The 12,292-nt window shown below is 45.3% G+C and overlaps 1 protein-coding gene across 1 annotated transcript in view; it reads left to right on the top strand.

The window, feature by feature from the left end:
- GALK2 (galactokinase 2) overlaps positions 1 to 12,292 on the top strand; it is a 1,370,458-nt gene that overhangs the window by 108,876 nt on the left and 1,249,290 nt on the right. The window contains exon 2 of the mRNA XM_086958266.1: positions 12 to 100. Within this exon, the coding sequence (XP_086814392.1) occupies positions 12 to 100 (89 nt within the window). The remainder of the gene's footprint in view (positions 1 to 11; positions 101 to 12,292) is intronic.

Genomic DNA, 12,292 nt, shown 5'->3' with positions numbered 1-12,292 from the left:
ATGTTTTTCAGGTTGCTCAAGTTGAAGGAGATGTTTATTTCCAAATTTGGATCTGCTCCCAAATTTTACGTTCGAGCTCCAGGCAGAGTAAACTTAATAGGTATGCCACGCAATGTTTTTTTTTCTTATTTGCATTCGTATGTTAATTTTTTTCAAACAGAAATCAGAGGTAATTGAAAATACACATTTTGAAATAATTGTGTTTTGTTTTGAAGTGAATATTTTTTCATGTTTCCATTATACTCATATGTTCGTCGGTTACAAATTGGATCTGGAAAGCGATAGCAATCTGGTCACTGGCTAACCCCTTTTCTATAAAGGAACAACTAAATGAATTTAGAATCACGGAACTTCTGACTACCTAATCTCGTTATTTAACCACCGAGTGAAGTCTAGTTTTAGGGCCAGGCCTTAAAGGATCAGTCCACTTTCAAAGCCAGTAAACTAAAGTGTACAGTTTGTACATTATATGTAAGTGTAATGGGAAAGGGCACCAGAGCTGTAGAGTTCTTCCGTAAACAGATATTTTTTTTAACAATTCTTTTTATTGATAATAACAGTGACACATTGCAAACCGTATTCCATAGTTTATTATAGAGATCAGTGCATCTAACTAAGTGATAGTTCATCACATCCTTCCTTGCACCCTACATATGCTTTACTACTCCTATTCTGTTTTGCTCACTCACTAATCAGGGTGGGGAGTTGTGTTATGTGGAGGGGGTGCACAAATGTTTCCTCTGTACTCATTCCACTTGTCCCATATTTGCGACCATTTCTTGGGACAGCCCTGAGATTCGTATACTGTCTTCTCCATTAACATGCCCCAGTCCATAGCCTTCCATGCCTTGATCGTTGGTGTTTCTTTTTTTTTAATTTTTTTATTTTTTTAAGACGTTTATTAAAGTTTCAGTAATACACAGCGTCTTGCACACAACCCGGAGGCTGGCCGCTATTTATCATACGTAAAGTATCTAAACATCAAAGCAGTGGTAACGGCCATCCTTGCCAAGTCGTAAATCGTGTAAAGAACATCTGAATACCTTCGGATTGTAGTGTTCACTGACCTAATCCGTCTCATTTTATAATAAACAACCATAACTTGCCTCTATGAGAATCAGGATTGTACCAGTCATTATCAACCTCCTACAGGGTTACATTATACAAGCATTTTCTATCGGGTCCTAAGCACATCATCATATTATGGAGACAGTTCCCTTCACAAGACACATCACTAGCCTTGCCTGGCACTCCCTGCGCCTCCCCCCGCCTATTATGGCACATCTCGTAATTGCACCATGACCCCCCTCCAGATGTACTCCAAGTTACACAGTATATACCGTAGCGACTCAGATCGTTCCTCATCACACTCATTCCAAAGACATCCCCGCCATGCCCCAAAAAAAAAAAAAAAAAAAAAAAATTGTTGTTGTTTCTTGTGCTCCCCATGCTCTTGCAATATTGCGCTTAGCTACAACCATTCCCAATGTTGCCCAGGTTTTCTCTTTACTATTCAGGTCTGTAGGTTCCCAAATGTTTAGAGGGACAATCCTATCTTTGGGTCCACCTTGGCTCCAAGTACTTCCTGAAATTAAATGGAGTTTTATAAAGCGCATTTCTACCCGGAGGCCTCGTAGCGCTGCGGACGGGAGGGGAAATGACGCCAGACTGAGTGTTACTGAAAGAGGAATGTTTTCAGTTTTTGCAGAACTTAAGAAGATCCGGTTCGCTGCGCAAAGTGAGAGGCAGGAAGTTCCAGTCGGAGGCAGCGTTCCACGAAAAGGAACGGCCTCCCCACCTAGCTCCTTTTATTTTTGCTAGTTGAAGCTAGAAAGGTTGTACTGGAACGTAATGATCTAGGAGGGTGGTACGGAGTGACTAGGGAGCAGATCATTGCAGGACCTTTTTGCAACATAGCTTTGTGCGTTATGCACATCGCCTTGAATTTTATCCTGGCCTGTATGGACAGCCAGTGCAGTTTTCTCATGGCGGCAGTGCCTGAATGTCTTCGGGGAAGCCCGAGGAGGAGACGTGTCGCCGCGTTCTGGGTGACCTGGAGCTTTTTGACAAAGCTTACCGGAGCGCCCAGATAGAGGGCGTTCCCGTAGTTAAGGCGGGACAGGATAATTGTCTGCACCATTATCCTCCAGGCCTGAAAAGGGAGGAGCGGCAAAATTTTTCTCAGCATCCTCATCAGGCCGAAGCATGTGGCAGAGAGTTTAGTGGCTTGCTGATTAAAGCTTAAGTTGTTATCAAGCCATATTCCCAGACTTTTAATCTGGTCTTTTGGTTCTGGAGGGGCACCCATGCAGGTCGGCCAGTCAATGGTGGCTCTAGGTGAAACGGATTTTCCCAGGAACATCAGTTCAGTTTTTTCCCCCATTCAGTTTTAAATGGGAGAGTGCCATCCATTTGGTTATTGCTTCCAGACAGCTGCCCAAATTACTGGGCGTGCCCTCAGGGTGGTTCAGAGCCTCCAATAATTGGGTGTCGTTTGCATAGGTTACAATTTCAAAGCCAAAAGGATGAACTATTTCTGCCAGAGGCTCCACATAGACATTAAAATGGGTAGGGCTTACGGAGGAGCCCTGGGGCACTCCGCGGTTGAGGGGCCATGCTTTGGATTGGGTGGCACCCTCCGATACCTGGAACATCCGGCCTTCTAGGAAGGATTGCAGCCAGGTGAGGGCTTGACCTGCGACTCCAAGATGTTTTAAGCGAGAAACCAGGATATTTTGATCCACGGTATCAAAGGCGGCACTCAGGTCTAACAGCATAATTGCCGTAGTGCCGCCTTGATCCATGTGCTTCCGGGCTAACTCAGTTACCGTCAACAAGGCGACCTAAGTCCCGAGCTTTGGGCGGAAGCCTGCTTGAGAATCATGGATTAAGTTGTTAGCCTCCAGATGGTTAACCAAAATGGAATTGATATGCTTCTCAAGCAGCTTGCTCACCCATGGGAGAAGAGAGATCGGACGATAGCCATGGCTGCTGGGTCGAGGTTACGTTTTTTCAGTTGTGCTCTGACCTGCGCGCACTTCCATGCCATTGGTACAGTTCCTGTGGTGATGGAAGTATTCAAGATGTTTAATAAGAACGGTCTAATAGTGTCCGCAACCATCAACAGATGGCGCGGGGGGCAGGGTCAGTGGGAGAGCCTGACGACACTTTTAACATTATTGCGTTCAGGGAGTCCTCATTAAGCAGTGGAATTTCCACTAGCTAGCAGTTGGAGTTTGCGGGGGTGTTTTGCGCATCCGGGGGATTATATTCATTTGAAGTAAAGGAAAGGGTGATGGACTGTATTTTTTGGAAAAAGTACTCTGCCTGCTTGTCGCAGCGGTTTTGGGCTTCTTTTGGGTCAGGGGAGTTTGGTGGAGTTTTAATCAGTGTTTTGGCAATTCGGAAGATTTACCTCGGGGCGTTGGCTGCCATCCTTATCTTTTGCTCATAAACACAGATTGTGCCAGTGTAATTTCGGCCTTGTATTTCTTGATGGCTTCTCTATAAATCTTTCTGTTTTGCGCCCCTATGGTCTGTCTCCAGTTCCTCTCTAATTTCCTACACTTTTGCTTTAACTCTTTCAGTTTAGGAGTGCACCATGGTGCTTCTTTGGACTTAGTTTATTTCTTGAGAATTTTCAAGGGGGCCACAGAATCCAATGAGGTCTGTATCCACTCATTAAAGTATTTATTAAGTGAATCTGGGTCCACCCCTGAAAGTAAAGGGGTGGCTAAGAGGGACCAACAGGTGGCCCGTCCAGGGAAGGGGGATAGGAAGGGCTACATGAAGCCTATGGTCATTACTGAGGACAGTATCTAATAGGTGGCCTTTGTTGTGCGTTGGTTCGAATCCTTTCTGGGTGATTTGAAGGGCTGCTAGATTATGCAGAAAGGCCTTTGCCTGGTAGTCCGAGATCGTCTAAGTGGATGTTTATATCTCCCAACACCGTGAAATTTGGCGAGGATAGAGCTAACTCAGCAACATGGGAGGGGAGAGAATCAGTAAACTTGCCTATCTGTCCAGGGGGCCGATAAAGTAGTAGGCTTGAGAAGGTCAGGGTGGGTGAAAGTTCCAGTGCGAAGCTCATGCTTTCACAGTCAGGGACTTCGGTCTCTGAAGCACATAGCCTAGCTGTAAGATATTACTAATAGCAGGGTCTACCTCATCCCTTAGCCAAGTTTCCGTGAGAAAAATAGCGTCCGGGTTGAGGTTTTCCAAAAGGAGTGATAATTCTGCTGCGTGTTTTATTAGGGAGCAGCAGTTTAGAAGATACATTTCAATCGGTGGCGGGGAGTCACAATCAAGTATTGTGGAAGGTTTAAGTTCAAAGTGGCAGTTGAGGCAGCTGGAGCCGGTGTTAATCGGACACATAGCATGGAGGCAGGAGGCCTCCATAAGAGGCTCTAGGTTCAGAAGAGTCTGAGAGTCATACCTGGGACGGGTAGTTTGGTTTACGGGAAGCGGGCAGGGGTTCTGGCCCCAGGTCTCAGCTGGGCGCGGACGGGCTTGCCTTCGGCGCGCCGCCGCGCGTGCGCTTGGCTTGCAGCTTAAGTAGAGTGGGGTGCTCCAGGACTAAAGTGCTACCCCTCCAGGAAGTGGTGTAAGCGGAAGTAGGACTCTTCTCCCTCTAGCCCTCCGCATAAACGGCAGATGCAGCAACGGAACAGGGCTTGGAAGATTAAAGAAGCAGTTTTAAAATTGCAGGTAAGGAGTGAAAGCAGTGCAGTTTAAAAATAGTAAATCATTTTTAAAACACAACAATCGCCGTGAAATTCCCAGTAGCAGGAATACTCAGATGGCAGTGTCTCTCTACAGAGAACCACTGCGTCCTCTATACATTGGAGCACTTCTGCCCAGTATCTTCTAATGTGTACACATTCCCAGATGATATGGATAAATGTACCTTCCTGGCCCACTGCCTCCCGCAACCAGAGTCACCTCAATAACCCATTTTCACTAGTGCCGGGCCAGATAAGTATATTCGGTGTAGTACTTTTAGTTGCACTTGCCTAAGTCTTGAGGAGATTGCCACTCTGGGGGAGGCCTGGGCCTCCTGCCAGTTATCATCCTCCAAGTCTGCAGTGTTCTTTTCCCATTGTTTACGGAGTGGCAGGAGGGGGTCGGATGCATTGCTGACTAACTTCTAAAATGCCATGGTAATTGCTTTTTTAGGCATGTATTCTTCAAGGATTCTATCTTTGAGTGGAGAGGACTCAGGGGGCGTTTCAACCCTGGGGATAGTGGACTGCAGGGCATGCCTAATCTGTAGCTACCTTAACCGTTCTGTATTTGCCAATTCATATTTTTTCTGTAACTGCACGAAGGGAACCATGTCTCCCCCGCCCTCTTCCACAACTCCCCAACCCGGGAGATCATATCCTAGTGGTCAAAGCCCTTGGTATTTCTCATGGTTCCATATTGTTCTGTGTCCCATAAGGAGGTGGCTTGTGTGATCTTTCCTGCCCATCCCAAGTTTTTGTTAACCGTATGACACATCTGGACTGAGTGTTCATTATGGCCTGTCAATCACAGTTTTTAAGGTGTAGAAGAAAGTGTTATGGAATAGTTCCCCTCAGGCAGAAGCCACTTGTCTATTCTATAGCTCGGGTCGTCCAAGGGCCTGTATATACACTGATTAATGGCTACTAACTGCGCTGCTCAGTACATTTTTAAATATCTGTTCTTTAGTTCTGAGGGTGGTGTTGTGGCTGGCTCTTCATTTCCTTTCTAGCTGTTTACTATGTTGCTTGGTGACTCTAGAAGCCTTCTGTGTACCAGCTGGCCTGCTTGTTTCATCCACTATGCTTGTTGGATTTGATGGGTGCAAGGGAGTCTACGCAGTTCTTGATCCAGTAGTTGAAGTTTTTTTTGTTGAGTTTTATCCAGCGCTGACCTGACCGGTGGGTATCGGAGCGCTTTACAACAAATATAGGACATGTAAAAACACAAATACTATGATGGAGACAATCTCGGAGTACAAAAACTGAGAAGACACAGTGCCAGAGAAGGATGGGCTGGCGTAGATTCCGGGCCGAGTGCGGAGTTGATTATTTAGCTCTCCAGCAGCTCCTATCTGTTTACTAGTGATCGATCGAGGAACAGGATTTTGAGCTGGCGTAGAGTCCGGCCGAGTGCGGAGTGGATTATTTAGCGCTCCAGCAGCTCCTATCTGTTTACTAGGGATCGATTGAGGAACAGGATTTTGAGCTGGCTTTTGAAACTCGTAAAGGAGGGGTTCGTTCTGATGTAGGGAGGAATAGAGTTCCATATTTTGGGCGCGTTTCCTGCAAATGATCTGACCGCTGTTTTTTGTTTACGAGCTTTCAGTGGAATGAGTAGAAGGGTGTTTGAGCTTCTGAGGTTCCTGTTCTGACCTGCATTTTTGAGGTTGGCAGCCAGGTATTCAGGTTTGCCTGTGTGTAGGGCTTTGTGAGTAAGGCAAGCTGTTATGAAATTAGCCCTCATTTCGACAGGGAGCCATTTGAGTTCTCTGAGTGCCAGTGAGATCTGCTCGTATTTCTTGAGTCCAAGGACCATTCTGGAAACCACGTTGAGAGTGGTTTTAAGGGGAGCAAGATGTGCTTTTGAAATTTCTGTGAGGGCTGCATTCCCGTAGTCTAGTCTTGCCAGCACCAAAGATTGAGTGGCTTGTTTGAGATCTTTGGGTGGGATGAAAGGTTTAATTTTGTTCAATAACTTTAGGTTGAGGAAGGCGCTCTTAGCTGAGTACTTTATATGATTGGTCATGTCCAGTTTCGGGTCAAGCGTGATGCCTAGTGATTTAACAGAGTCCGCGAGGGTGAGGTTTCCATTGAGCGCATCTATAGTTTTTAGCAAACCTACCATTTGGGGGTTCTCTGCTTTGTTTGATATGAGGAGTAGTTCAGTTTTGTCAGGATTCACTTTTAGGTGATTGCTAGTCAACCAAAGTTGCACTTCCTTCAGTATGCCATTGAGTCTTTGAATGTCCTTCGCAGATGAGATTTCTAAGTAGATCTGCGCATCATCGGCATACAGATGGAAGGGTTTGTTGGCTTCTTTGAGTAGGGTAGTGAGGGGTTGCATGTAGATGTTGAATAGTTGAGGGGATAACATTGACCCTTGAGGGACTCCCCTGTTGATTGGGTGTAGGTCCGATTCAAATTTGTTGATTTTGATTCTCTGGGAGTGGTTGTGCAGGAAGGAGGAGAACCATTTGAGGACTATCTCATCGAGCCCCGCCAGATGTCCTTGATTGATGTCCTTATAGCTGATGAGAAAAAGCAGAGCACTCCTACAGACCCGGCTGCCGGCAAGTAGTCCAGGGGACATACCGATGGAATGTGACCAGATAAATACCTAAATGGAAAGGGGGTCACTGGTAAGCCCAATTGGGGCAGTGAAGTGGTAAAAATGTACGTATGAAGTGTCTGCAGTGTGGTGAAAACTGACCCTAGCCCTGAAGAAATTTCCAAAAATTCAATAGGCAATGAAACATGTTGGCCTTCTATGGAGACAGGCAACAGAGTGTCTTTTAATGGGAGCAGACCCACAGCATAAAATAAAGAAGGATAGCTAGTGGTTTTGTAACTCGTTTTTAAACTTAATGAGGTGGTTCCAAAGTATCAGGTTCCACTTTATTAGTTAGGGGTCAGACACAGAGAGCACTAGGGAGATACATTCTAGCGCCCACGTCACAAGCATCTTACATTTCACCTCTGGCTTTATTATTCTTTCACAACTTTTGCACGGTTTCTGTTATGGTATGGTAGTACTGATGATGAGAACCTGAGCTCACTGGTGAGACCCTATCAGTGAACTCCCATGGTGTTCCTTCTGTGAGGTTCTCCATACCTACTCACCATTTTTCTTTTTTTTTCTCATTTTCTAAATTTTTGTTACACCACATATTGGGTTGTACACACAAGGGGAACTGAATTAGAGAAGAAAATAGAACAGGGAATCTTGGTGATAGACAGTGTATAAACAACTGCTAACGTAGCACACAAAAGTGTGAAAGCTAAGGACATGTAGAAATCCAATTTGTACTGTTCAGAGATCAGGACCAGGTCATATTGTGTTATATATGTTGAGTCTGGGTTGACCTGTTCCTTGTAAAACCCCTTGAGCTCCTTTTTTATAATAGTCCTTATAGAGGTTGTCTGTGGGGCTACGCTGATCAGTGCTGTGGGCGATGAGCCAGTATGCTTCTGTGATTTTGCCACAGTTGCAGCTTGAGTGCTGAACCTGGTGGGGGTGTTGTAGAGTTGTATTTGATGCAGTCTCTTGAGGTGAAGATGGGGTCCAGCGTGTGTCCTGTGGTGTTGGTTGTGTGACTAGCTGGGTGAGTCCGATGTTGTTCAAGCTTTCAAGTATTGCTGTAAAGCAGGGGTCGCTCATGTGTTACAGTTTAAAGTTGAAGTCACAGAGGAGAATGTAGGCTCTGTAGTCGATGGTGAGTGGAGCAACAAAGTCAGTGAAGAGGTTGGTACGGGTAGCTCGTGGTCCAAAGTCCTCGACAGACGAGGGTTCCGTTCAGGGTGAATGTTTCAGAGGTTTGCAGCTTGAAGTGCAGGTGGCGTGCTCTGTGGATGTTGTGAATTTGATAGATTCCTTTCAGATGATAGCGAGTACTCCTCCCGGCTTGTGAAGGCGGTCCTGTCGAGAGATCTTGTAGACCACAGGGACTGCCATAGCAGTGTTGGGAGCAAATTAGGGCTTCAGCCAGGTCTCTGTGATGAAGAGGATGTCCGGTGCCTCGCTAGTAAGGTGGTCCCATTTTGGGTTGTACATTTGCTGAGTGATTGTGTGTTGGGAAGCATTCATGCAGGTGGGTGTTGACATGCGTGTTTGCTGTGGCATGTGGTGTTTGGTGAGGGTTCATGCGTGGTTGCTGCTTGTATGATGATGAGTTGGGAAGGGGTATTGATAGTGTTATTAGTATTTGCATGGTGGGTGTGGGTGGGTGGTTGCTGGAGAACCAGTAGTGGGTACAGGTGATGGCTCCTACTGTGGAGTGAGGTGCCATGTGGCAGTAGTTGGGGCAATGGCGTCCCGGGTCTAGCGACCTAAGGAGTGCTGCAGAGCATCGCTGGGCGGTGATAGGTCCAAGGTTCCTGGAACTGGGAGCTGTTTGGGCATGGTGCTGGCACGGATGGCTGCAGACATGCTTGCCTTTGGCACCTGCTGCACGTGTGCGCTGCGCGTTCGTGTTGCAGCTGTCACTTTGTAGGTCCCAGGAGGTGGGATGAGTCCATATTGCCATGATGAAATTACCTGTGCTGATGGGATATGAAGTCCTCTTGCTCGGCTTCTTCTTTTAAAGACTATTTTGGCAGGAAAACCGTTAACCAGTAATTTTATCTTTCCAAGCCTATTTTGTTATTTGATTTTTTTACCTTCAGTTAATATTTTTATTTTAATGTTTAAAGTTATTTTTATGGAAATTATTTCGAATATTTTTGTACAGTACATTGAAATATAGAGTACAGTTTAACATTGATCTTTTGGTCAAAATGTACAGTGGTTACATCATCAAACAAATAGCAAATCCATCACAATATAGTAGTTCAATATACCTTCTCCCTAAACCTAATTGTCCCTGTCTACAAACCTCAGTACTCCTGCCAACTCCTACCCCCATATCTTCTCCCACTCATGCAGGTATCCTCTACTTGGATAATTGTATGCTCAGCTCAGCTCACCAGCACCAATCCACATCAACTTCCCAGCCAGCCATACTCTGGGGAGAGATCCCCCCCCCCCAGCCCCATGCAATATTGTGCTTGGCCACCACCGAGGCCAGTGCCAACCTCGGCAAGGTTTCAGCCCAAGGGATAAGCAGCAGGTGGCATTTAGCTTCTAAAGGACCTCTCCAGCCTCACCACCTCAGGCATAATCTGTCCTATTTCTGCCCAATATCTATGAATCAGCGGGCAGTCCCACAACATATGGTAAAATGTCTTCCTGTCCACATCCCGTTGACATAATGGATTTTCAACCCTTCCTAAGCGGTGCAACATTTTGCAAATATGTTAATGTAAACATTTTTATTTTATGTTTGCAACATATAATTTTTTATTTTGTTTATATTATAAAGATATATTTTCAAAATGTAATGCTATTTTAAAGTTTATATGTTTTAAAGTTAATATAGTGCATAGTAGCTACAATTTGATACATCCATATTTTGACAATATTGTGGTCTTTATTTTTGCTACTGATTTTTTTGACTTTAAATACAAAGCATATAAAGTTGATATATGTTCTCAGTATTTTCTTGCAATATTTTTGTTGTCCATATTTTTGTCTGCAATATTTCAGAAGACAACCCTTTCTAAAGCAGCACTAGAAACTTCCTCACATTGAACTACAGAAATTGCAACCGCACTCTTCACCCCTACAATCTACCAAATAGCAGTGCTCAGGCAGAACTAATCAGCAGCCCATGAGAACAAAGTTGATAGAATTGGCTACTATTAACAATTCCATGTCCTCAATTCATTATCAGAGTCTCCACCCTTCAGCCACAGGAATGCCGGCAATACACTTCCACTCTCTGTGGAAGCTATCCTAACCCATATTTTGTGCCATGCCTACAACCAGTGATCTCCAAAATGGATCCTACTTCACTATTGTAATTAATAGCGAGAGCCAAACATTTATGGTGAACCTCAAACGACATCCACTCCTTTATCTGCAGAATCTCCTTTTCGATGTTTGCATTATTTACATTGTGTACTCTCACGTCACAAAGATCATGGGGTTACTGATGCCTTTGAGCACAGTTTAAAACTTTCTCTATATATGCATCCAACAATTACTTCATGCTTTCAGCCCTTCTGTTCCTGCTAAAGTGGTGGTCTAGTGGTAACCTTTCAGGAGGCAGACTGCTTGTCTGAATCTAGAGCTTATCAAAAGTACCTTATATGCCATCTCACATGTAAATAATGTTCCTTTGTACAGTTTTATATCCTCAAATTGAATGCAAACTCAAATAAGTCTCCTGTTTTCCCATAGAAATTGACCTCTGCTTAAAACTTGCAATTCTAACCACTTTTTTTCTTTCAAATGAACCTCTCCTTACTTTCCATCCTGTGAATGTCTCCTTTCTCTGAGCATAATCAACTCTTTAGTTGCAAGCATGTCTGCGTTGGCCCATATTTCTGTGTTTTCACAAACTGCCCACATCTCACTTCAACCCTCTCTTTTAAAAGTCATTAACTGCAAACTAATCTGTGTGTGCAGAAGGCAAAGCCTTTTAAAGTGTAAGTGCAGCTGGTTACAGCCTTTCACAAGTCACTCTGTCAGGATTGCCCAGCCCGTCCACACCAAAGTCCCATTTGAGTCACTGCCTGGAAGGAATACCCAAGCCCCAACAGCAGAGCCATTTATTTATTTGCGAGTTTGTATAGCGCTGGAATCGACTCCAACTGGAGTATCTCTGCGCTTTTGGACCGGTTGACAACCACAGAGGAAGGAGTAAAGGTGGAGCTAGATCTCATTTGTAAACAACAGGGTTTTAAGGTGTTTTCTGAATTTCAGATGTTCAGTGCAGAGTCTGAGGGTCAGAGGGAGTCTGTTCCACAGTGCGGGTCCTGCAACAGATAATGCTTTCCCTCCGTGCCTGGCTTTTTTTGCACGAGGTACTACCAGTAAGTGACTTTTACTGGATCTGAATGATCTGGAGGGGGTGTAGGGAGTGAATTTCTGTTCTAGGTAGGTAGGGCCTTGTCCGTTTATGCTTTTGTGAATGATACAGCATATTTTGAATTTAGCCCTTTGAAGGATGGAGAGCCAGTGCAGTTTGTTAAGGAGTGGTTTCGATCCTGTTCTTGGAGGGGCATTTAGGACAAGGCGGGCCGCCGTGTTTTGGACTACCTGGAGTCTAGCCAACACTCACTCATTGACTGAGAGAAGCAAGCCGTTACAATAGTCGATTCGACTCAAAATAAAGGCCTGCACTAGGATTTTCCTGAAAGAATCTGGTAGCAGGGGAAAGATTTTTCGCAGCATGCTAATGATGTGTAAGCATGAGCCTGCCACGAAGTTACTGTGTTGCTTAAGCGACAGATCTTGATCGAGGCGGATCCCTAGGCAGGGCCGGACTGGGAACAGAAACTGGCCCTGGCACACTGCTCAGCTGGCCCCCCCTGGGGTGAGGGGGAGTGCCGCAAAGCAGTGTGCGAGGGTCGGTTTCGGCCGATTTTGTTACTGGAGGCCGATATTGCCGACCCCCGGTAACAAAAAAACGGCCCCCAGGGGTCCAAAATCGGCCCCCACCCCAGCGGCCCACCGGGGAAATGCCCGG

This window comes from Lissotriton vulgaris, chromosome 2_1 (genome assembly GCF_964263255.1).
Source record: "Lissotriton vulgaris chromosome 2_1, aLisVul1.2, whole genome shotgun sequence".
NCBI lineage: Eukaryota > Metazoa > Chordata > Amphibia > Caudata > Salamandridae > Lissotriton > Lissotriton vulgaris.
Note: the sequence above shows the minus strand (reverse complement) of the source record. Positions and strands in the feature narration are given on the sequence as shown.